Source organism: Euphorbia lathyris, chromosome 7 (assembly GCF_963576675.1).
Source record: "Euphorbia lathyris chromosome 7, ddEupLath1.1, whole genome shotgun sequence".
Lineage (NCBI taxonomy): Eukaryota > Viridiplantae > Streptophyta > Magnoliopsida > Malpighiales > Euphorbiaceae > Euphorbia > Euphorbia lathyris.
Window position 1 is genome coordinate 67,818,234 of NC_088916.1, and position 26,056 is coordinate 67,844,289.

A 26,056-nucleotide genomic window follows, 5' to 3' on the forward strand; every position below is an offset into this window, starting at 1 on the left:
CGTCTTTTCATCTTTCACATCGCGTTTTGAGATAAGTTGTATCGAACACCCACAGAATCCGTACACGGTTTTTCATCCTTTATTATAAAGGAGGGACTGATTTGGATATTATACAGAAAAAAAAAAAAAAACCCGCGTTCCAGACGCGGCCTCGTAGTCTCCGATAGAAATTGCGAGGACCCATCCAACTGTCTGTCTCTTTCTCTCTAAATTAACTTTTTTTTAATTTTACTGAAACACATGGAGTGTGCCACGTATATGAATCAGCTTTCAGCAGCCATAGTTCTTCAGATACTAGAGGCCAAATCCAACTGGACCTTGCTCTTCACTCTTTTCCCCTTTTCATATCTGTTTACTTTTCTTCTTCTTTCCCTTCATCCTTTTCTTCGCCTGAAATTTTGTAATCCTTTTGGAGAAAAGCTTGATTGATTGATTGATTGAAGATGGAACAGAAAAGCAAAAGGCGAAGAGTGCCATCATTTGTTCGCCTGGTCTCATTCTTTTTTGTTTTGGCGGCTACTTTTCGGGGTTCTTTCTCGGCGACTAGTCAATTGTCTGTCAAGAAAAAGTCAATTCGCGGCTCTTCTCTTGTTCTTCCTGTTGCTGGAAATGTTTATCCTCTTGGGTATGTTTTCATCAATTACTAGGAATGTAGTCTTTTAGTTCTTGATTAGTTTCCGATTGTACTTGTTTGGTTGAATTCTCTACTTCTTTTTTAATGTTTGGCGACTGTTTCCATCTCTTGAACAATTTAATGAACATTGTTTTCTTGTTTGATATGTTCTGCAGCGTTATTGTTATCATATGATTATTGTGGTTTTGGCTATTGATTGAAGATTTGGTCATTCCGTTTCCGATAAAAGGCTGGCTTGAATTGTAACCACATGATACAATATCTATATTGTCAGTTTTGATCCAAATCAAATCCAACTTAGTTAGGGCTCGCCGTGTCTATATATTGGTATTCAGTCCATCCTTTTGAGGCCGCTTCTTAGCTCAGGTCTTTTACCGCGTCTTGATCCGAATCCAACTTAGTTAGGCCTCACGGCTTTATGGCCACTCTTTGCTCAGGACTCTTACCTGATGCCAGACCAGGTCGTTACATGAATTTCGTGGATTATTCTCTAACAATCAATGTACCTATTTGCCTAATTTTTCTTTCCTTCTTCACCTATTGTTTTCTAAAATTCTTCTGTTTTTTGAGTGAGGGAAGAGTTCAATATGCAGGAATTTGCATTATCATGAGATAAAACAGCTCATTAAGTTATGTTGTCTAAAATTCTTCTGTGTTTTGGGGTAGGAAAGAGTTCAATATGCAGGAATTTGCATTATCTTGAGTTAAAAAAGCTCATTAAATTATTGTTTTCTAAAATTCTTCTGTGTTTTTCGGGGGAAGAAAGAGTTCAACATGTAGGAATTTGCATTATTTTGAGATAAAACAGCTCATTAAATTTTTTGTATCTAATTTGCAGGTATTATTCTGTGTCCCTAAACATTGGCAATCAACCAAAACCTTTTGAATTAGATATTGACACTGGCAGTGACCTTACTTGGGTGCAATGTGATGCACCTTGCACAGGCTGCACAAAGGTAAATGTGATAAGGCATGCATAAAAAACCACACCATTGTTAATATATTGGATTTATAGTCTCACCTGCTGTATATATATATATATATATATGTGGTCTACAGCCGGTTGATCACCTTTACAAGCCAAAAAACAATTTGGTGCGTTGTCTAGACCCGCGATGCTTCGCCATTCAATCAGGAAACCACCACTGTGAGTCTGCGAACGATCAATGCGACTATGAGGTCCAGTATGCTGATGAAGGTTCATCTCTTGGCGTGCTTGTTGTAGACAGCTCTCCTCTAAAATTGATGAATGGCTCTCTCCTTAAACCTGCAATAGTGTTCGGGTAGGCATCTTAGTTAACAATTATACCGACTTTGGATTTCGATGATGATCCTTTTCATAGACATGAATTGAAAGACTTGAAAACGTGTAGTTTTAATGTTTCTGTTAAATCTCATAATGAATATGAATCCTGCTTGCAGGTGCGGATATGATCAAAAAAGTCCCGGCCCAATCTCTCCTCCTCCGACATCAGGAGTCCTTGGCCTTGGCAATGGCAAAGCAAGCATCATTTCGCAATTGAAAATCCAGGGTGTAATGAAAAATAATGTGATTGGCCACTGTTTTAGCAGAAAAGGAGGAGGATATCTATTCTTTGGAGATGATGCTGTGCCTTCTTCAGGAATCACTTGGACACCAATGGTGCTGAATTCCTTGGAGTAAGATTTCTGTGCTGTCTTATTTCTCTTATTCAGGTTATATAATTGGCAAAAAGCATCATCTCATGAGGCCCCTGATCATAATTCTTGATATCCGTTTCCGTGCCTGTGCAACATAGGTTCTAAATAAGGTGTTTACACAGTTATTCATTAAAAAAAAAACTACTGTTGAACTGTTAAAAATGCAAATTTCCAATGTAGATGAAATGAATAACACTTTGTTCAAGGAGTTTTATGTTCAAAGCTGACTTTTCTTGTCATTAGGAGCTTAATGTGCTGAAATGAAAGTTCAGGGGCTCAATCCACTAATATCAGAATGATCAAGGGCATTAGGATGCTTTTTGCCTATATAATTCATCTAAGACGAACAGTCAATTATTGATATTCTTAATTTCAGGAAACACTACACTTCAGGACCAGCAGAACTTATATTTGGTGGGAAGACTACTGGAATAAGGGGACTGCAATTGATTTTTGACAGTGGAAGCTCCTATAGTTACTTTACTTCCAAAGTGTATGAAGAGACACTTAATTTGGTGAGATACAAATGACTAGTAGAAGGGGTGGCAATTTCGGGTCATCGTGTCATGTTATTTATAAATCGTGCTATCGTGTCAAAAATTGTAACCCCGCTAGAATAATCTTGGCTTTTGCATGTTTTGCAGTAAACAATAACTTGTGTTTATGTATCAGATAAAGAAGGAACTATCCGGAAAGCCACTGAAAGCTGCACCAGAGGAGAAGGCTCTCTCTGTCTGCTGGAAAGGCACAAAACGTTTCAAAACTGTTAGTGATGTTAAAAGCTATTTCAAGCCCTTGGCAATGAGCTTTTATAAGCAGAAGAATGCTCAGCTGCAAATTCCACCTGAAGATTACCTTATTGTCACGGTGAGCACCTGATGAAACCCATTAAAAAAAATTACATGCCTTGTATCAATTTGAATTTTGGTCCAAGTTTTTTTTTTTTTTTTTTTGAAAGAAATTTTGGTCCAAGTTTAAAGCACAAAATATAGGGTAAAATATATTCATGGCCCCTAAACTATAACGCTATTAATAATTTTTTGAACATTACATTATGCTAATATTAAAGGGGTAAATTACATCCATCGCCCTTGAACTTTGCACTTAATTATATTATGGCTCCTAAACTTTAGAACTGAATTTTGTAGTATTTTATACTTTTACAAATATAATGACTCTTTTTACCATTGACAAAATCAAAATAATTTATAATGATCTCAAAATGTAAAAGTCTAAGAATGAAAATTGTTTAGAACCACATTTCTCATGGATCTCTGTATATGATTTTTCAAATCACCATTTTGAAGTTTTTTTTTCCAGTTAAAAACAATAATAACTTCAAAACTAAAAAGTTCAAGAATTAAAATTTCTTAGAATATTATTTTCATTAGCTCTACAAGAGTCATTTTTATCAATGTTAAAATGTGTTATTATGCTAGTAAAGTACAAAGTTTACGTGTCATAATGTTCGATTTTGAAGTTCAGGAGTCATAATCAAAGTAAAAGCAAAGTTCAAATGCCATGGATGTAATTTACCAAATATTAATCCAGGTCTTAAACTAAGCAAGAATCATCAATTGAGTCCTTATCCTAAGAAAAAAAAAAACATTCGGTTGAACAGTTTTAGACCTTCTTCCCCAAACTCATTTTGAAACAATATAGAAATCATTACAGTACATGTCAAATAATCACAGTTTCTCGATTTAGATATGATGAGGATGGGAATTCAATTGATGATTTTTGTTTAGTTTAGGGATCTGATTTATTATTTTAATAGTTGAAGGTTCTAGTTGACTTTGAAGCCTTAGTTTGAGGAGCCAAATGAGTATTATGCCATATTTTTAACTTATATATATATATAATGGTGGGTATTGCATAGTTTAGGGAGCCAAATGGACTTTATGCCTTATATATGTGTATATATAAAATTGTTTAATTCTTTATTTTTGGTTTTCTTAAAATTTAAATTCTTTTGGTTAACCTATTTTTGATTTGGTATGATTTTAGAAATCGGATTTCCGATTTCTAAATTAGTTTAGGGGTCATAAAAGTTAATAATGCTGTAGTTTACACACAAAATATAGCATGGAAATTGTTTAATTTTCTAAGCATATCAATTTTGCACTTGCAGAAAGACGGAAATGTATGCCTGGGGATACTAAATGGCACTGAAGTAGGACTCGGAAACTTCAATATTATTGGAGGTACGCAACTGTGACTTAATATATAATCAAGCCTGAAATTATACTTTGTCTGCCAAATCAGGAAACAAGTGAATTGGAAATCCAAAGTTTAGATGTGTTATAGGTCCAAACTTGTATATTTGTTTTTCCTTTTGCAAGTCTTGTCTAACATCGTCCCTTTGGCATTCTTGTTTTACAGACATATTTTTCCAAGACAAAATGGTGATTTACGACAATGAAAAGCATCAAATCGGCTGGGTTCCTGCAAATTGCGACAGACTACCCAAGTCCTGACCCATTATCCTCTATTAACATTCTTCCTTTCATGCAATTATGCTGAAGGGCTTTCTCACTAGGATTTTTTTGCTCATCTTTCTTGACAGTGTGGACGGTGATCAGGACGGTTTGTGTATCCCTAGTACTTTTGGTGTAGTAGAAGATCACTGCCCTGCATTGTACACATCTGTCAAGACCAATAGTCTGATTGAGTCGGAGAACATTCCATCAAAGAATAAAAGGCAAAGATAGCTTCATGGTATTACAATTTTAGGTATATATATAGATATATATGTTTGATGATATGGGCATGTATAAGTTCTATTCTAGTCTGTTTTGTGGCCTTAGAGATTGATCTAAATGGGTTTATTATCTTTATCCCATATACAAAGAAAGTTATAACATTTTTGTTACAGAAATTGTCTCCATCTTCTGATTGTTAGCCACCAAAAGCTTCTACAAGAATAGTTAGGATTGATGAGGTTACTTGGGTTACTGTACAAACTGATTACACCTGCATAACACCAAGATACACTAAATTTCAATCCACTGATTCATAAATGATATATATAGATAAACGAAAAAGTAAACAAATTTCTCAAATCATTTCAAATCTCAACTTCATGTGGCACTATGGGTAACCCTGTATTGAAATACCAAGCTCCGAACCTACGTAAACAAAGATCTAACTCAGCTAAGGTATTTCAAAATAGGAGAATTGTCTTGCATACATAAAAAAGTCATAGCTCCCTAACTAAGAAATGTGGGATATCTAACATCTCCCAAATTCAATAACATCATAAACTAATAAAACAATGTTATCGCTGAAATGTTTCGATCGCTTAATGTTCATGCGTAGCATTCTCGGAACCTAAAAGTAGTCTTCAGAGTGACGTGTCTCCAAAATCAGTGTACTAAGCCACCTCTGTCATTACTTCACTAAAATAAAGCTAACTGGACAGGTGAGACTGAGACACTAGATCCAGATAAGTGCAACAATGAACAATTAGCTAAGTTACAATTCACTATCCTCAACTATATAATCATAACCACATTCTTCCTCTATGATAATATAATTGTAAATGCACTTGTTTTATTGTTTGCATTAACGAAATTTTCTTATTTATGGTCTCAAGGTTTTTGTCGTGTCACGGGTTAGAGTCTTAGGAGCGGCCTCTTGCCAAATAAATTGGCAGGGGAAGGCTTGCCTCCAGTACCCTTGTGGTGGGACCCCTCCCCAGAACCTTGCTCAGCGGGGACGCGTAGTGCACCGGGCCGCCCTTTTTTATGGTCTCAAGGTTTTAGCTCCACCAAAACACTCATTGTAAATGTTCATTCCCCTACTCGACGGTAACTAGTAAATGATAATTAAACCATCAAAACTCCTTTCCGTTATGACTCTTAACATTGTTAATGAGATGATGTTAATTCGCTTACTGGATATCTAACCAATGTCTAAGCATTGAAGAGACAAGAAAAATGGAGTTGATTTCAATGTCTAAACATTATTAATGGTCTACCATGTGCACTTTCAGTATGTGAGTTGATTTCCGGAGCAACTTGTTTTATCATTTTTACACTCAATATGAAGATACGATCCTTCATTTCGGGACTAAGACTTTGTTGTTGTTGTTGTTGTTACAATCCTTCTCTGGTAAAAGTCATGTCCTTTAGAGTTTGTTTCAAAAATCTCACTGAAGTTCATTTTCTTTCAACAAAATTATTGAACTTCATATTTGATTTCATTCCGGCCAATTTGTGTAAAAAACTCAGTGGAATATTGATGTGGCACAAAAAATAGCTAACCATTTGTTGATTCAGCATCATGTTGGACATGTCTACTTTTATGGCTAGTGCGGCAACCACATGGCACAACATCCTAAGCCACAATTTTTTTTTTTAAATTACATTCTTAATATTCTTATCTGACATGGGCTTATTTGAAATATAGTCAACTGTCTTCTATACTACGTCAATATTCCGTAAGATTTATATACAAATTAGCCAGGATGACTTTACTGAAATAAAAACTGAAGTTTCGATGCTTTTATTAGATGATTTTATTAAAAGAAAGTGAAGTTCAGGGACCTACGTGAAACGACCCTATACTTCAGTGACGGTACAATTTACCCTATCTTTTAGCTCTTCCTGTTATCTTCCTAATGCACATTCACGAGGACCACTTGTGATTATGACACCAGAATCTCCTCCAGATGGGCATTAATCATTTCACTCTAAGACGGTTACGCAGACAGAACACTTGTGATCTCCAAATTTTTCATATTCAGTCACAATTATTCATCAGTTCAATGATAAGTACCCGGTGTGGTTCGTTTCACACGAAGAGTAGATGGAGAAAACCAGCTTCCTCCATTCATTGAACAAATGAAATGGTCTCCAAGTAGAATGCTCAAGAAAAAGAATTATACTAACACTAAACAGATTTTTATTCAAAAACATAAACCAAACTCTTACAAATCTTTCTTGTAATTCAAGGTGAGAACTTGGCTAGGGAGCATCCTAATTTCATACTTTTTAGGAGAGAGGGAAATAAGATAATTACTAAAAACTAACCTCCAATATGGCAGGTTTCACAATAGCAGGTCAATACTATAAGACATCATTGATGCACTGCACAATAAAACACCAACCATGGAAGATTAATAAAAAAAGTACAAAGGAAGCCCAGAATATGATAGTGGTGAATGTGCAACATTTTTTTAAATGCAAATGTTAATAATTGCAATTTCGATTTGCAACAAAAATGGTTTTCAATCAACAAAAAAAAAAAGAAGATAAAAACTCTTAAATAGAATAGTTAATGCAGTTTGTTCATTAAAAGCGTAGCCCAGTGTGCATATTGAGAAGAAAAAGCATGCCTATCAAAGGTTCAAAAAAGAAAACAGAGTGATATACCTTCATATGAGATATTTTTGTAATAGCATCAATGTGAAAATTCTGTAGTTCTTCAAGTGCATTGATATCCAGGCCATCAATATCTTCACCCTGACAAAAGTTCCAAACTATTCTATTAGCAATTTCATTCATTCTTTTCAATTTGTTTACTCTCCTCTCATTTTATTTTCATCGCACTGACAATTTTGAGGTATAAAATGCATCACACAGTAAATATTTTTAGCAATTCCAGGAATATTTTTGAAGTCGAAATAAAAATGAGAATTTCAAACCTCTTCATTGCAAGATATGCTGAACTGAAGAGCGATGAATTTCACAAAATAGTTGAAAACCATAAAATGTGGAACAATGAACTTATGTCATTGAATTCTTGTAGTTAAAGTAAACGGGCACATGCATAAGAACAATAAGCCATAGAGTCTACGTAAGGACTCAATAGCTTATTTACTACCCAATTAAGTAATCCTTGTGTTAGAATTTAATTGATCTTGGATCTGAGAATTTGAAGACCGAACCCACTGAATTAATAACTAGTATAACCAAAAGCCTTTTAACTCTTGGAACTATAAGTGCTAGCTTGAACCTGTCTAAATGATAATATACTGTGTTTTCCTTATCGCATGCATACTTCGTTCTTAACCACATATATATTCTTGTATGTCTTGGGATATATGCTTGCAATTAATGGTCTCATACATGATTTCAGTGCATAATTAAAATGAAGATAAATTTGAGAACAACTCTTCCAAAATCTAACACTTAAATAAGAACACAATAAATAAGTTTGAATTATACTTTGTTATAACGTGCATACCTTTAATCTTGAAATAAGATTTTCTAGTTCATTGCATCTTATCCTTTCATTTTGATAGCTCACTTTTAACTCGTCTAGGGCACTCAACCGATCCATATTTTCATATATTTCACCTTTGGATGCTCCACGGCCATTAAATGGAAGAAATCCATTTCTAAGGCCAGTCCGAGAAATATGGGATGCATGTTGCCCTTCAGATGGTATGTCCTCAGCATTGATGTCAGACTTTCGAAGCTTTGCTACCAACATCCACACATTGGCAAGCTCATTTTCCAGATCTTCTTCACGACTTTTTGCTTCGTCAAATCTTCCTCGCAGCTCAACTTCCCTTTTATCTCTCTCAGACAGTGCAGCTTGTAGCGCAGCTTCCCTTTTGTATCGTTCCTTTAGTTCGTTCTGTAACTCCTCAACCAAGAAACTATCCTCTTGTCTTCTGGCATGACCATCAAATCGAGCATTGCTGGAGCTGTTCTGCTTGGAACTATATGAAACAAAACCCTGAGAACAATTAGATCTGCAATGCATATCTTTCACAGTAGCCAGATCAGCATTCAGCTTTGCATTTTCATAAGAAAGCTTGGTCACTTCTTCAGCCAAGTTTCGAAGCTCAACTGCTGCTGCCGCAGCCAGTTCTTTTGCATATGCAGCTTCCTCTGCTAGTTTTTGACTTTGAATTTCAAGCCCATCCTTCTCTTCGATCAAGTTCACCTTTTCTTGCTTCAGACTCTCTATCTCAGCAGCCTAAGAATATATAAATGGAGAACATCAGTCAATTAAACCAGAACTGAAAAAATAAACGTAAAAAAGAAGAAAGTAGCTGCTCAATAATAGCAGTTGACCATTCCTGAACATGGCAGGAAATAAAGAAAAAGATCAAACCTGAGTAAGAACTTGTGAACTGACAGAAGCATTGGCGTTAAAGTCTTTGGTGTCCTCTTGGGAAAATATTCGATTCAAACTCATTACACTTTTGGGTGTATTTTCGTCAATATATGTTTCTTCACATGTCCATATCTCATTCCTCCCGTCTTTGTTCTTTCTTGGTAGCACTTTAGAAAATGCTGAGTAAGCATCACATTCAGATTCTGCAAGTTGTTGACTGTTATCCAATAATGAATTCAGCTGTTGTCTCAAGAGAAGAATTGTCTCTTGCATCTCAGTATTTTCTGATATCTGAAACAGCAACCATATGTTGTAGGAAAATTAATAAAACTTTTTTTAAGCAATAGACAATATTCTAGAATTGTACCTTCATTTGCAGTTGCTCCTGAAGTATTCTGTTATCCGCTGACTTAATCTTGAATATGAATCCCACAACAAAGTGATCAATTTAGTAAATCTAAAATTGAAAAGTTATCTGCATCACCAAAACAAGCAAATAGGAAAACAAACCTCAAGTTCAAAAGTTTTCTCGTTTAGCTGAGCTGTCAGCTTGGACAGAGCCTACATCAGAAAACAAAAGTTGCATAAGAAAAAAAGTTATTCATCAAAGATACACCATTCGATGTTAGTGTCTTAGATCCAGCCTTTGTTTCTCCCTTATTGTTGAGGAGGACCATCAAAAGTCAAATGTTTGCAATTCAAATTAACTAAGATGAGTTTATTCTGATATGATAACTATCAATAAATTAACTCCTATAAGCCAATGCCTTATTCAAATGGGTAGCATCAGGATAGAAATTTTGTATCCAAGGATGTGAATCAGTTATTAGTTATATGTAAAGGCTCATGATCCAAAGGAAGAGAAGAAAAATACCAACAAAGTTTCTAGAATCTAGAGGGTAAGAAAATAACAACATATTAGGTAATTAAATACATATTTGAACCTTTAAAATCATTACCATCTATCTATTTACTTAATCAAAAGTTTCAATCTTAGATGCTCTTCTCAAATCCATGAAGCCAAGTGGAACACCAAAAGATTGTAAACAAATAGAGGAGCGTGATTTTCATAAATTGAAAAAGAAAACTGGCACCCGTGCAATACAAGAATTGGCCTTTAATAAAAGACAGGCTGCAGCAACTTTCATCAATAATAAACATATACAATAGAAAAATGATATCACAAATCCTGCTCAAGGATACCTATTTAATTTCTCATTATGCAGTAAAAAAAATTCTACAGGATGCAATGCAACCATGCGTGCTAAGCTAAACAGCTCATATTCTTTTAGTCTTTCTTTGCCCTGACAAGATTGCTTCTTTGGCATAGCCATCTTAGTTATCAAATTTCTGCTGAAAACCATCAATCCTATTGGTACAACAGAACATACGAAAAACACCTCACTTCGCACAAACTTACCTGCGACAATTCAGTGCCACTTGATGTACGTGGTGTCAGCTCAATAGAACCAGTCATGCGTTTTTCCAGAACATGCTTCTGACGCCTCTTTTCCCTAATTTCATCTTTCAACCTCTGCATTTGTTCCTATATCAACCAACATGACACGCCAATAGAATAGATTACATTTTACATTTCTTAGCACAGTGGTCAGACCAGCCACATTTTTACTGTCTAATTAAAGTCAAGAAGACCATGCAGTGTATAACCTTCAGTTGTAAATTGTCAGGATTGGAGAGAGCTTGCTCTGACAATCTTTTCAGAGAACTAGTACACAATGCCACCTCCCCGGCCAACATCTTCACCTGCTCATAAAGTAGATCCATTTGATCTGTGATTGTGCTCCCTGTCTGTATAAAAACCAGTAAGTTATTCTACCTCAAGTGCAAGAAATGTTGAAGATATTCTCGAAGAGTAAAAATACTGAGTGAATAACCACCAAGCTTTAGCAAGTAATAAGATAGAAAATACAGTTAGCCATCTAATTTTGCCTTGAAAACCGAGTAGGATAGCAGAAATAATATGTTGATCCAGGACAAGCAACCTGAATGTGAAAACACAGAAGCCGGCAGAACTGGGAAGGCCAAAATCAAGAAGGATCGTGATACATAGCCATAACATGTGGGAAGCAAAACTTAACAATGAAAGCTACAATGAAATATCAGTTACTACCAGTTCATTCTTGCAATGAATTTCAAAACATGTGAAAGTTTTACATCTTAAGACATAATTAACCCACAGAAAAAAAAAAGGGCGGCCCGGTCGCACTACGCGTCCCCGCTGAACGAGGGTCCGGGGAGGGGTCCCACCACAAGGGTGTACTAGGGGCAAGCCTTCCCCTGCCAATTTATTTGGCAAGAGGCCGCTCCTAAGACTCGAACCCGTGACCTCTTGGTCACACGACAACAACGTTTACCATTGCGCCAAGGCTCGCCCTCTAATTAACCCACAGAAGCGTTAAAAAAAAAAAAAAAAAAAAGCATTAGCCCCCGTATATTTAAATATTGAAGTACTCCCAATTAATGGAAGGAGTCTCTCACCGGAGGCAAGCGGCGACCTACAACAGTGGCACTAAACAATTCACCAGCTTGGGTCCTTTCTGGAAATGAATCAATGAGCACAGAATCATCTCCTCTTTTACTGATTGATCTTCTCTCTCCATCCCTTATATCTCTAACCATTACTCTACTTTCTGCTGATTTAGAACAAGATGCAGGAGACCCACTTGCAGTGCTTTCACCATCCACACTTGGTGATGACTTCACTAGATTCTCAGGCTTCTGCACAATAAAATTTTCAAGCTTCATTAAGCTAATGTTTCATGCTGGCAACCAGAGTGTGAATTTCATCATGTCAAATATTTTAGCCTAAAACCAGCTTAGAATGGAAAATACAACATAAAAATATGATGAACAGCTTAATAATTGCTAATATTAGTAAATGGGGGCTGCAGAAAGTAGATGATACTTGTAGTCAATGTATTTTTAGGAAAGGGGGAAGAAAAATTAGCTCAGAAGCTTAAAAAGAGAAGCAGCATATACAAACACATCTATTATGAAAAATATGACAAATACTTTCTTCAACAGCCAATGTAAGGATCGCATGCAAAGTTCAAATTCAAACTAAGGCAATGCAAAAGAGAACCCACTAAGCTCACCCTTAGTTTGAACCAGCCAAGCATCCCACGCCTCCTGTTCCTTTTATAATCCTTCATCAACTCATCTAGATTGGTATCATCCCCCCTGTCAGATGAAAGCTCAGAAGCATAGCTCCCAGCATCTTCTTCAAGCATGTGTTCTCGTTTTCTATCAGGTAAGTATGCTAGCTGCATCAACAACATAATCAATCATGAATTCTTAGAGGTTTCCATGACCTATCTCAACTGGTGAACACCAGAAAACTGCTTTGCACAATTCAGACAACAAACTCTGAACCTCATCTTCCCCGAAAGAATGCCTTCGTCTATGACCAGACTTTTCTGGAAGACTTGGTTGCATGGAATTCTTGGTAGAGACCAAGATAAGTTTAGTTAAGCGCTGAATTCTCCCCAGTAAAGCAGCCTTAGCTTGCTCCTCTTCTTCCAATCGTGACTGTAATTTGACCTGACCAGCTTCCAGCTTTGACACCAGAAGAAATTAGAGATTAGCATGCAACGAATAATTCTATAACAGAACTCACAAGAAAACGAGCTTTTACGGTGTATGAAATTCTAACACTTTCTAAATAGGGACCTGATTGCTGGAACTAAACAAATAGCAATCAGAATATAATGAACTCTCTGCAGTATAATACACCATACTTGCTAGACTGGAGGAAACAGGTGGTGTTGATACACTGCTTGAAAAGTTACTAGTACATCAGAAACTCCATTTAAGGAGAACCTGGCGGCCCGGTGCACTACGCGTCCCCGCTAAGCGAGGGTCCGGGGAGGGGTCCCACCACAAGGGTCTATTGGAGGCAAGCCTTCCCTTGCCAATTTTTTTTTTGGCAAGAGGCCGCTCCTAAGACTCGAACCCGTGACCTTCGGTCACACGACAACAACGTTTTACCGTTGCGCCAAGGCTCGCCCTCGATAAGGAGAACCTAATCCCACAAAAAATTAAATATTTCATCCAATCTAATCCACGCAAAGGATAACTTGGGTGAACATGTATTGTCCACACTTCAAGCCCAAGGGGTATTTGCATGCAGAGGTGTGAGAGAGACAATAATAAAAGTTATTCTCGGACCTTGTCTATTAGCTTCAACATTTAGGTCAAATGGTTTCATGACACTTAAAATCTAATTTTTGTAACATTGGTTAGATCAATCACATTAAATAAAAATTTAACTAGAAGGACTTGCCAAATGCATATATCTTGCCAATAAATAAAGTAAAACATGGTAACTCATTTGGTGTATACAACAAAATACAAGCAAAAACTATAAATTTCTATATGTTTATCCATACTTCAAATTCAGCAAACAACGAAAAAAATGTATCAAGGAAGTCATTTCTCACATTAATAAAAGGTTGTACGCTCTTGGTATATTTTTGTTAATTAATAATTCTCTCCAAGCCTGGAACGGATGAACGGGAAAACTGGAATGACTAGATTCACAAACCTGAAGCTTCAAAGTAGCCAGATCTTCTTGGGCAGATGCAGCCATATAAGGATTTTCCAGTATTCCCCGCTTTACTTGCTGAAGTTCTTGCTTTAGGCAGGAAATTTCCTTCTGATACTTTTTTATGAGAGACTTCTCATCCATGATCTGAGCAATAAAACATTTTAAAAATGATTATGAAAAGGCAGTCTCGAGAGTGAAGAACATTTGACATAAATTAAATAGTGAACCCAACATTCACCTTATTCTGGGAAGCCCTGATTTCCACGTGTTTGCTTCGGTGAGCAAACTTCAATGTGTTGTGGGTCTCTTCACTATTGCTAGAGGCAGGTGTCACAGTGCAAATAAGCTACATGAAATTTTGAGAATGAAACTTACAAAATGCAAAAGTGTGCAATTATTTAATGAGGAAATAAGCTGGAAGAACACCCATATCCCTGAAAGGATAAAATCTGGAACTACTTACAGATTTGGATATGATATTATAAAAGACAATTAAATTAAATAGCAGCAAAGAAAAAGAGCCTATCATGTTAATACCAAGAGATCTGAACTAGCCTGGTGAACTTACAGATATTCGCCCATGACCACTCAGGGATGACTGCAATAGACGTGTGAGTTTTGAATCTCGATATGGAATGTGCGTTGACTTGTCATCTGTTAGTTTAGAAATAACCTGCAGAACGAAACGGCAAACCGTCAAAAGATCCTAAATTTCATAATCATGCCAAGGAAGAGGAAGTAGGAACCATATGAACCCTCTTCTTACAGTGCCAAGAGAGAGTAAGCTTTTATTTATGTATGAACCCTCTTTTCTCCGCAACCCAGTCGTTTCAGTTTTAGAGCTTTCAGATCCTGCGAGATCAATCAAGTTCTGCAAAATAAAAGGAATCAACACCAGATTTAACAAACTGCATAACTATGGGTAAATAAATTATTGGCCATTATACCAAGATAACAGAATTACCAACTGAGACAAAGTGACATCTTCTTCCCCTTGATTTTCTCCATGTGGACTGCTCTCAATAGTCTAATACAACAATAAATTTAATATAGAAAGATAAAAGATAGGGAAAATTAATAAGTCATCCCTACAGTAGCCAACAACTATCTATAATCTATAATAATAATAATATCATGATCCAGCTGTCTAAAGCTTCACAAGGTCTAGCTGAAGTCTTAGAAGATGTAATCATTCATATATAGAAATTTGAATGCTCAGACCTTGGGAAACTGAAAGCCAAAAAGTACATACCAGGGTGAATATAGTGTGGCTCCGACTGCTTAGCAGATTGAAATTATTAGAACCAACGTGTCTATGCTCTGCAATATTATCAGAAATACCAGTTTCAAAGGTGCGAAACCGCATGAACAATAAACATATGCCAGAAGAATTTTGGAATAAACATAAACATAAGGTTTATGCTACAACGATTATCTTGTATAAAAAAAAAAAAGGGCGGCCCGGTCGCATTACGCGTCCCCGCTGAGCGAGGGTCCGGGGAGGGGTCCCACCACAAGGGTGTATTGGGGGCAAGCCTTCCCTTGCCAATTTAATTGGCAAGAGGCCGCTCCTAAGACTCGAACCCGTGACCTCTGGTCACACGGCAACAACGTTTTACCGTTGCGCCAAGGCTCGCCCTCTAACGATTATCTTGTATACAGCATAAAATTTCGGGGTTAAATCAATCCTGACAATATGACAATAGCAGCTAAATGTACACAAACAATCACTGCATAAATGCATTAGAGGCCATCCACCTTCTCCAGATGCTATCAAAGAAAGAGCATGAGCAGGTGATAGAACAACTTCCTCTTTGATTCCCTCTACATAAGTGCCCTGCCAGTGTACATTCAGAAAACAAGAATTAAGTACTTAGAAACTCAAAGTTACTTTATCCAGCACAATATGAGAAGTAGGTTAAACTCAAGTTACAAGCTGCACGGACACCAGTTCAAAGCAAGAAACTCAATGTTGTAGTATACTAGTCAGTCAAGCAAAAATGCAGTGATAAAAATATGAAACCAACAAGGAAACTGAACACTTCTTTGGGCAGAGGGGGTAAAGCAATAGTAACATGATTTATTAATTAAAATGAGCCAAGAAATAGAGTTACCCTATTCACAAAACATAAGCAAAAGAACACCAAAAGAAAAAAAAAATGGATGAAGCTTACAACTTATCATTGAAGTCGGAGAAAATAATAAAGAAAGTAGATAAAGTGATAAACTAAACAAGAATATGAAAGAAGATAGCACCTCAGGAAAATAACTTATAATTTGCAGATTAGAAGCTCAATTTAAAATGTAAAAGTATTCTTTTTATACCAAAGCTTCAACATTGTTTAACAGGCCCTTATTTTAGCCCCTTCCCCTCATATTCCCCCATATTGCTACTGAGATACACCAAATTACTGATGTAAAAAATTGCACCACAAACAAAAGCAACAGGAATGTACATTCATGAGCTTTATGCACTTATTGCAGATAATGTGAGAGAAAAGCATGAAATTAACATTTACATTTAGTTGAAGGACACTTTTATTTTATTTTATTTTATTTTGTTCACAGGGAAACAACTTTTATTAACAGAGAGAGAGATATAGCAAAGTGAACCACACTCCATATACCAGAAGGAAAATAACTTGCTCACAGATGCAAAATAAGAAATCCAGTTCAGAACATTGTAGCCATTATACCAATCAATTCATCAGTAACTTCATAAGGAGAAAATATAATGAAAATCTAGTCTCAGCCAAAAGTAATCAACTCTAAAATTACTCCCTTCAGAGTTCAGGCACATGTTATCTAGTACCTAACAGAATGCTAGATATGAATAGACTAATCTCAACTGCCTCCTCCTTTTAGTGATATTCCAATACAGTTCTTCCAGTGAGCATATTTGTCTCTCTGTTGAGAAGGGATCTATGTGGATCGAATGATCATTGGAAGAGGCAAAAATTTCAGCGCTGATGAAAAGTTCTACGTAGTTGGACCAGTACTGGTTGTTGCAAATAATGAATTGTGGATCTATCTCTTGGAGCAAAACATAAAATGGTGACCTCTCTTTGAAGCCAAGTGTGCCTATGGCGCCATTGCAAAACTGGAAGGTTAGGTGTTGAATATATACCGTCTACTTATGCTTGCAAGATTGTTCCTGTTTCTCTAGGTTCAACAACGTTCCAGCCATTCCCAAATCCAACCAATCGATGAAATCTTTAGAACCTTATGTTTTAATGTGCAAACCATCCAACCAAAAGTTTAACAACTTCATCAAAAAAAATATTTTCAGAAGAAATCAAAATTCTTGCACATGACATTATGATTCTCAAGCAAAACAAATCTAAAAGGGGTAATATAGGGAGAACAGAAGGAAAGGAAGGAAAATTATTTATTTATGTATATGTCTTAAACAAAAATCAATCACCTGTGCATCCTCTCGTATCCTTAGATTTTGTCCTGTTGGATTAAGTAAATCATTGATGACCTAATAAGTGAAACAAAAAAGAAGGCAATTAGCAGCAGTAGCAGTCGCAAACACACAATAGGTCAATTAATATCGAGAGTTTCAAGACTACAATTTTCAATTTAATGAGATAATTGAGCAGAAGAACAAAGAAAGTTAAGCTGAGCTGAAACTACTGACAGCATCATTAATGGAAATGTATAGGCATTATTCACACAAAATTTTGTATTGGCCTTTACCTCTTCTACTGTTACATGAAAGGATAATATGATACATACACAATGAAAAAAAGCAAGCAGAAGTTGTGGATTAGCCTAATAGAAGTCGATAACTTTTTAGTAGTATCACCATGCATAAATCATGAAAAAAGACATCAAAGCGTGCATTGAAGAACTGTTGCGCACGTCAATAAATGTTACAGGATGAGCAAAACAAACAAAGTAATTAGGTATCCTCCTAAACAATACAAAAACCAAAACCTTGACACAAAAGACTACCTCAATTCTGCTGAACATTTTCTCAAGAAAACCCTCTAAAAGCTACATAAAAAGAGCAACATAATGAAGAAAAGGAGGGAGGAAATGGTGCAAGTGATTGCACTGTCAAATAATAACCTGAGTTTGTATTCTACTACATGCCATGCCACTTTAAGCATAGTACATCATGGAAGAACCTCACCCTTTTCTTCTCAAAAAAACCCTTGAAATATACCATTAACAAATTCTCCAATATTTCTAGACAGGACCAAATACCGAAAAGCTTATTCCAAGTAATTGAAGTAACAAAACGATATGGAAAAAAAAAAGATGGATATGACCTACATAGCTAATAATCCTTGTGCAGTCCGAAATCAAATATATCTAGCATAGCCATCAATTACCGATTAAGAAGAAAGCATGAAAAAGAATCTTAAACATTGTGGGAGCATAGGTTTGTTAACCTTATAGAGAAAAAGTAAGACAAAGAAAAGGAATAAGAAGCAACTGGATGGTATATTCCTGATCTATTCTCTGTTCATGTCCCTCTGTCTTAACAACCTAATAAAAATGAGTAGAATAAATAACATTCTCAAAAAAGCATATAGAGGGCCAGTTTTCTCTCTTTATCATTATGATTTCCGGACAAGAAATTTGAAGAGAGAAATAACCAATTGAAAGTTTAACATCTAAGATTAGCAATGGGTGTATTTAAAGATCATCAATACAAGGGATATCATTCATGAAATAAAGCATCCAACTCTAATAGACTTCCAAAGTAAAAATAGTAAACCAGCCTTCAACCTAGCTTCTTATTGGTGGGAAGAAATGAAGAGAACTCCAAGAACTAAATTTCCAACTTCCAAAGGTCCCAATGAGTGATAATATTACCAAGTTTTGCATCCAAACATATTGGTTGCAACCACTTCTATTCTTAATCGCCTTGTACCAAAAGGAATTGAGTATAAAAGAAATCATCACTCATGCAATGTTTTCATACATTTAGTAATGAGTTAATGACAACAACCACAAGTCTGATTGAACATCCACTCAGAACATTGGACACCTTTTCAAATCGTTAAAAGGTTGGAATTCCAAATTAAAGAAAAGTCATAGTATTTCTTTCCTCATTCTTTTGGGGCACATAATAAGAATGGAGTAAAAATTATTACAAATGATGCATAAAATTGAATCATATAAAGATCAAATAAAATATGGTATAAATAGTTATATTAGTTAGACACATAGCATTCAGCAGGTAGGCCTTGAGGGAATCTAGGAGAATCTTTGCAATAATTGTAAATCATGTAATGATCTTGAACCCATTTCATCTGACCTTGTCTTGCAAAATCAAATACTTCACATAGCCATTCAGGAGATTCTTCTGAATTGCAAGAAGATTCTCCATTGTTCATATAACAAGCATTTGGATTGAAGTTTCTATAGGAGGCAAAGAAAGGTGCTTGGCTCCAATCTATCTTATAACTAGTCCACCTCTTGTTGCCCAATTATCTGCATTCCATAAACTTGAGTAAATCTTCATTGGTTGATTCTTTGGAAATGGAACTCCAAATGACTCCAAGTTCTTGAATTCTCTAATTGGAATCCCGTCCACTGAGAATATTATATGCTGAGGATTCCAAAGGATGGAGTAGGTATGGAAATCAGCAGTTGGATCAAACCACAAATAAAATTGTTGCTCTCTGTCACCTTTACCTTGGCTAAAAACATTAGTGTGAAGAATGTATGGATCTCCACTCAAATTCCCCAAAAATTCGAAGTCTATTTCATCCCAATTAGACCCTTTTGAGGATAAATAGTAAGCAGTGACAGTGCCAGCAGAATTGCCAGGAACAAGCTTGAGTTGCATATCAATTTGGCCAAATAAATACTCATTTATGGACTGAAATCCAGAGCCAGATGCTTGATCAAGAGCAAGTGTGAGAAGTTCACCATTTTCTTCCATCTTAGCATTGCCCCAATTTACCATGAAGTCTTGGTAAAAGTTACCGGCAGAAATAGGAGCCAACAAGATGTTTATCATAGTAGCTCCTATTGGTTGTCCTACAAAGATACTCCCATGCAGGGACAAACCTTGTATTGTGATATTTAGAACTTTTACCACTTTGAACCAATAGTACTTGTATTCTATCTCTCCCCTTCTCAGCAACCACTTCAACCTAGTCCTTCAAAATTAAGCTGTACTTATATATATATATATATACACACACACACACATATAAACCATCTTGTATTTCATGCCTACATCCAAGTCATGTCCAATTTGTTATTCTATGTTTGCATTTCCAACAATAACCATCAGACTAATGGGTAATTCATGATGACTTAACAGTGAAATTCCACTCCTCTATTCCAATTGTTCACCTCTGCTTCAGTATCCACTTTGATTGATATTATCCTCTTCAATGAATCAAATTTACAGAACAAGAATTCAGTGTATAAATTAAAAAGTTATTGTTCCTCATCAATCAATATACAAATGGATGGTCATTGATATGTTGTATGCAGACTGCAAACTGTAGCACGGATACTTGAACTCAATAACAATGTCTCAGACCCATTTATCAGGCCATTTTCATATCTATTACATTTACCATCAGTAAGGATAAATAAGTCTTGAAAATACACAAAATTGATGGTAATTGTAACTAACCTCATTATAGATTTCCAAATATGAAACACGAAGAAGAAATTCCCGCCCAGGTGTCTGAAATATTGCTGTAAGGTTAGAGAATACGAAAATAACTGTTAAGTTTACAGTCAATATTATGCAAGAATCAACTACCTCTTGTATAATCCCAAAGACATCTTTCACTGCCAATGGAATAATTCCAGGTGACTTCTGCTCTCCCTGATATATGGGGAAAAAGGGTTGGAGTTTGCAGTTTAATAGTTGCTAACTTTGAGAAATAAGGTGAAGTTGTTAAAATGTAGGTTCAGGACAATCAACATACCAGCTGATCATGTAACCTGACCTGATAATAATAGATGGCTTCTTGCAGATGCCAGGTCAACACAATTTCATATGAAAAAGGTTACGCATTTCATTTTATCATTATTATTTAGAAACTTCCTTTAGGTTCATTTAGAAGTACAGTGAGACAAACAGAAAAGTAAAGTAGGACTTGAGTTCATTGTCCCAAAAGTATCAAAGAAACCTCATCAGCATCAACAGTTACCATAATATCAATGATAACTAGATACATGCAGATTGCAATTTCTAAATACGTTTTACACATCTACATCTAATGACTTACATGCATTGTGTGAGTCTTTCCACTACTAGTCACACCATATGCAAATACAGTACCTGCATGATAGTAAAATAAAGAAATAAAAAAATTGAGAGAGAACAATTACCAGACATGCATTAAATGAAATTTTTACTTACATAATCCATCACCCTTTAACAAAAGAAATTAACTCACGATTTATTACTGAGGCATTAGCAATATAAATTGAACCGAACAAGCTCACTCTTCTCAAGGCTCAACACCAAGCAATTAAAAAAAAAAAAAAAAAAAAAACACGTTTTTCTTTTTCCTGGAAAAAGTATGAATGTTCCAAACCCCTGTAACCCTCCCTCGATTTTGTATTTTTTTTTTTTTAGAAAGCGTCTATCGTGAAATGACTGTGCATATAACAATTGAACATTAAAAACTGATACCATCATATAGCAATGGAATTTACTAATGAAACCTCAATTTCACCCTCATTTGCCATCCATTCATTATAGAAAATATATAATAATGGGTACATCTACATAGGAACATATAAACTGTCTATAAACAAATAAATTGTCATAATAATAAGCTACTTCTCTGCCAGCCAAAGTTCATAAATCAATTTCAAGGATCCACAGTATTAGGGCAATTTAGTATTTCTTTGCTGATCAAGATATGGAGAAGATAGTAAGTTACAAGAAAAGAAAAAAAAAAAAAAAAAACAATACCATTAACCCCTTGCATGGCACCGCTAATAACATGTTGGGCAGCAATATCATAAACATGGCGAGTTGTTGTTGCTGGACCAAACACTTTATCTGCCAGGGAAAAGAAACAACTTTTTTTCTGAGAAATGAAGTAGACAAATGGAAACATACAAAATTTCAAAATAAAGTAAATTGAAAACAAAAAAATCAATCATAAAGTATCATCTTCAATTATCTCGACATGTGTACTAGTCTTTACAGGAAAGATCAAAACTGATATGATATATGGTAACCGTTCTATTACAGAAAATCTGTCAAAATTCAATGTGCAAAAAGGCTTCATTGATACCATAGAAACATCAAACATTATCATAATATGTGAATGAATTTATTAAATAACCAAGAATACTCAACGACAAAATAAAAACAGATACTGAGTTTAGTACATTGTAGAATGTAGATATGAAACAGGTTTCATAGTAATATAACATTGTAATTACAAATCTCATTATAGTATTTTTCTCTCTATTAACCTTTGCCAAAATGTAATCTCAAAGCTTTGACTTCTTTGCTATTTATCATTTTAATTTACATTATTTGATCTTCTCTTTGCTCCAAAAGGAGACAAATGCCCTATGAAAGGCAAAAGCCATCTATGTTAGTATAAAACCAACTCAACATCCTATCATGGCTATGTGAAATGACATTACAAGGTGAAAACTGCTCTGTGCGCAAGCTCAATTTTGCGTGAAACTTTTGTTAAGACATTAAATATTGCCGTTTTCGCCATAAATAGAACGAGTAACCTATCTAAAAAAGCTGGCGATTCATCACTCTCTAAATAAATACTTAAAAGCTAAGAGGCTAAAACTTATAGCACTAACCGAAACCGTAAGCAATTGAAGTATTGTACTCATTCCTCACTGTATAATCCCCATCTGCATACCACGCTATCTCGTCCCCTTTATTAATCTCCCTGGCACTGTTCACAAATAAACACCATCACTACATCAGATAAAGAACGGGTCAACAGCCACAACACAAGTCAACAAAGAACGTACAGTAAACATTCTACACAAATTAAACTACCTTAGAGGACGAAACCTAACAGTGACTGTCACATTTTCCTTAGTTTTGCTGGTTTCAGGCCGGTCAACTGGCAGGACAGTCGCATTTAGAGCCGTTGTTGCAGGAGAGCTCGAAAGCCTCGAAGGAGGTCTCGAAGACGTTGTTGACGAAGGAGTTACCGGCCTTCCAGCTGGTTTCGGCGGCGGCGGCTGGGCAGGTGACTTACGGGAGCGGAACGGCGAGATAGCCGATGACCGGTGGGACCTACTGGAAGCAGAAGACATGGACGGCGAAAAGGGGAGAGGAAGGTTTTCAGGTTGTTGAAAGAGAAAATGGGGGTGAGGTGGGGTGAGGTCAGGTGGAAATCACATGGCCGGCCAAGGCCAGGACAGTGTTATTTTTGTATGTGCCGCCTTTGGACTTTGTTTGGCGCCCTCCCACTCAAAAGGAGGCTACCTGAAATTTTTAATTTTGTTTTTATTACTATTATTTATTATTTTTATTTTAATAGTAATAAAATATGATTGGTTGTTTTGAAATTGAGCGAGTTTGGGAATGATAGTATACGACAAGATGTTTGAACTTTTTTTGAACAATCAGGCAAAAATCGTGATGCGTCGAATCTTTTGACGGTAATGGATGGTCACGTGCCTTGATGACTGTCACTGACCGCTTGATAAACGCCTAAATGTTTCTTTTCGTTTGATGTGAGCTTGAACTATTTTTGCTTGTACGGAAATATTGGCATTGTTTGAGAGTTTGGAGTAAAATTAAAAATATATTTGACAGTAATTTTTTTAAGGAAAATTTCAAAAAAAACTCCGTGGTTTCATGGATTTCAAGAAAAACTCTAGTGGTTTGTTAAAAAAAAAAAAAAACCGTGTTATACGCCGTTATGCGAAAAATGGAAAATGGCTTAACACCGTTAAAATGGATGACGTGGTAAGGGTAAAATTGGAAAAACGAATTTTTTTTATCTTCTTCTTCTTTTTCTTCTTTTTCTTTTTAAGTTCCGATTCCAGGATTCTGTCAGGAAATTTCCAGAAATCTATAAATTTCTGAGAAATTTCTGGAAAAACAGATATCCGAAAATCTGGAAATTTCCAGATTTCTTTCTGGAATCGAAATGTAAAAAAATAGAAGAAAAAAAGAAAAAAAAGAGAAGAGAGGATGAGGAAGAAGAAGAAGGAGGAGAAGAAGAAGAAGAAGAAGAAGAGAAAGGAGAAAGAGGAAAAAGAAGGAGAGAAGGAAGAGAAAGAAAAAAAAAATTGTTTTTCAATTTTACCCTTGTCATGTTATCCATTTTAACGGTGTTAAGTCATTTTCCGTTTTTTCGGGTAACGGCGTATAACACGCTTCTTTTTTTTTTTTATAAAAACAAACCACATGTGTGTTTTTTTTAATCCATAAAACCACATGAGTTTTTTTTAGAATTTACCCTCTTTTTATGATAAAAAAAATTCAAATAGTTTTACTGTTCAAATTTTTAATTTTTAAAAATGATAATTTTAAGAATTTTTGTAATTAGTTTATTGTTTGAATTTTGAAATGAAAATATATTTATATTATGTTTTGTTCAATTTGAAGATTAAATTTTATTTTTTAATGATTAGAATGAAAATGAGTATAATTTATTAAAAATAATTTAGTAAATCATTATTGTTTAAAACCATTAAAATACAAATATAAAGATATTAAACTATTTTGTTTCAAAAAAATATTAAATTATTCTAAAAGTATATTATCCAATATAAAAAAAATAGTGTAAAGAAACTAGCATATTAAAATAAAATTAATGGTGTCTTTACTTATAATTTTTGTTATTATTATTGTAAATAAAATTGATATTATAAATTGAAAGAAAAACAAAAATGGTATATATATATATATATATAGAGGTTCACTTTAAAGGGTGATAATAATTAATCACCATGTATGGTTACTTTAATAATAACCATTAGATTTAGATCTAATGGTGTAGAATTGAATTAATTATTTAATATTATATTTTACTTTTCAGATAACAAAAATAATTACCTGCTGATATGGAAGTTAACACACCCGTTATTGTTTTTTTAAAAGTTATTATGTTTTGGATTTTAAAATAAAACAGCGAAAAGAAACAAAACCATTTCCTTCCTCTTTTCTCGATTTAAATAAAAATCGTGTCCTTCCTTCATGAACATCAACCAAAACAGAGAAACGAGAGTTATCCAGTAATGGAGGTGGAAAACGCAACTCTAACAAATTATCTAGGATAAGCATGCAGATCTGTTAGAGCATCTCCAACACCATTCGGCAAACCCCTTTTCTATCAAATTTGACGATCCATGTAGCTAATCGTCTCATCCAACGCAGTGACATGGCTAGCTGAAGTTTTATCGATTCATTTTTGGCTTGTCTCTTTTACTGGTCCAAGTTGGCTCTATATTCTCTTTTATATATCATTTTCTCTCTCATTTACGAGCCATTTCGCTAACCACAAGCTTAGACGCAGCAACTGTGCTTCTGCTGCAGCTTCAACCTTCTTCAATCTGTTGTTCTGCGTTATTTAGGCCTGTTCCATTTCTTATTGTTTTTCAATTGAAATGAAAAACCTAGTTTAGATTGTTGGAAATTTAATTTGGTATTATTAGATTTAATTTTAGGTTATCTTTTAGTTGATTGCATTCTCTTAGAACTGGAGGGCTTAATGATATTTATGCATAAACTTGTCTATTGTGGTGTGGTGAGATTGAAAGGTTTGTCTGTTGTCTGTTTTATAACAGATTCCTAGTTTTTGCTCCCTTTTTCTGAAATTAGTTTGATTTTATGTGGAGTTTTGAGGATGATATTTGAGGAAATCTAATTAGTTTGAAAAGAGAAAAAGATAGGCTTTGTGACGGATGAGGTGAAGATACAAAATCCATCTTTTATTGAATTGTTATCAATGTTGTTACAAACAGTATTATCAATTTATCATTATGGCTGGAAGCCTATTTAGTATTTTCTGTTGGTATTATTAGTTGGATTATAAATTTATCACCATGGTTGGAAGCCCATTAAGTATTTTCTATAGTTTATATAGTTGGTATGGCATATCTTTGACTACATGTAAATTATAAGATGCAATGTTATACCTATCTTATATAGTTGTTCAGAAGAA

At 35.1% G+C, this 26,056-nt stretch overlaps 2 protein-coding genes and 1 pseudogene across 4 annotated transcripts; 1 reads left to right on the forward strand and 2 right to left on the reverse strand.

Moving 5' to 3' along the window:
• The first annotated feature begins 258 nt into the window (after nt 1-258).
• Nucleotides 259-5,193, forward strand: LOC136235428 (aspartic proteinase Asp1-like). Of its 2 annotated transcripts, XM_066025095.1 has the most exons (9): nt 259-625; nt 1,473-1,590; nt 1,694-1,917; nt 2,057-2,293; nt 2,691-2,829; nt 2,987-3,181; nt 4,446-4,518; nt 4,697-4,784; nt 4,881-5,193. In XM_066025095.1, exons 1-9 carry the CDS (start codon nt 444-446, stop codon nt 5,023-5,025), a joined length of 1,401 nt encoding a protein of 466 aa, XP_065881167.1. In that variant the 5' UTR covers nt 259-443; the 3' UTR covers nt 5,026-5,193. The 2 variants fall into 2 exon arrangements, with proteins under 2 accessions (XP_065881167.1, XP_065881168.1); XM_066025096.1 differs by having other exon boundaries at nt 261-625; nt 4,697-5,076.
• Nucleotides 5,031-23,327, reverse strand: LOC136235427 (kinesin-like protein KIN-7C, mitochondrial). 2 transcript variants are annotated; one of them, XR_010691794.1, is made up of 27 exons: nt 22,933-23,327; nt 22,728-22,825; nt 21,865-21,954; nt 21,170-21,222; nt 20,698-20,763; nt 20,566-20,619; nt 17,377-17,436; nt 15,711-15,789; nt 15,205-15,272; nt 14,917-14,979; nt 14,719-14,823; nt 14,521-14,625; nt 14,191-14,298; nt 13,950-14,096; nt 12,779-12,961; nt 12,502-12,669; nt 11,885-12,124; nt 11,054-11,194; nt 10,806-10,931; nt 9,896-9,946; nt 9,753-9,800; nt 9,383-9,676; nt 8,504-9,244; nt 7,690-7,779; nt 7,348-7,404; nt 5,394-5,442; nt 5,031-5,287 (listed from the first exon to the last, which is right to left on the reverse strand). XR_010691794.1 is itself a non-coding variant. In XM_066025094.1 (26 exons), the coding sequence occupies exons 1-25, from the start codon at nt 23,193-23,195 to the stop codon at nt 7,384-7,386; spliced, it is 3,462 nt and encodes a 1,153-aa protein (XP_065881166.1). In that variant the 5' UTR covers nt 23,196-23,324; the 3' UTR covers nt 5,031-5,287; nt 7,348-7,383. The 2 variants fall into 2 exon arrangements, 1 of the variants encoding a protein (XP_065881166.1); XM_066025094.1 differs by lacking the exon at nt 5,394-5,442 and having other exon boundaries at nt 22,933-23,324.
• LOC136235430 (probable xyloglucan endotransglucosylase/hydrolase protein 23) lies at nt 18,690-20,527 on the reverse strand (annotated as a pseudogene).
• Nucleotides 23,328-26,056: the final 2,729 nt, after the last annotated feature.

Bases quoted from the DNA above. Each gene is read 5' to 3' on its own strand.
- LOC136235428 (XM_066025095.1), top strand. From the start codon at position 444: ATGGAACAGAAAAGCAAAAGGCGAAGAGTGCCATCATTTGTTCGCCTG. The intron at 2,830-2,986 runs GTGAGATACAAA...TTTATGTATCAG, and splicing joins ATGAAGAGACACTTAATTTG to ATAAAGAAGGAACTATCCGG. The intron at 3,182-4,445 runs GTGAGCACCTGA...TTGCACTTGCAG, and splicing joins AAGATTACCTTATTGTCACG to AAAGACGGAAATGTATGCCT.
- LOC136235427 (XM_066025094.1), bottom strand. From the start codon at position 23,195: ATGTCTTCTGCTTCCAGTAGGTCCCACCGGTCATCGGCTATCTCGCCG. The intron at 10,932-11,053 runs GTTATACACTGC...TGGTTGATATAG, and splicing joins CTGACAATTTACAACTGAAG to GAACAAATGCAGAGGTTGAA. The intron at 9,947-10,805 runs GTAAGTTTGTGC...TTTCTGATGTAG, and splicing joins GTGGCACTGAATTGTCGCAG to GCTCTGTCCAAGCTGACAGC.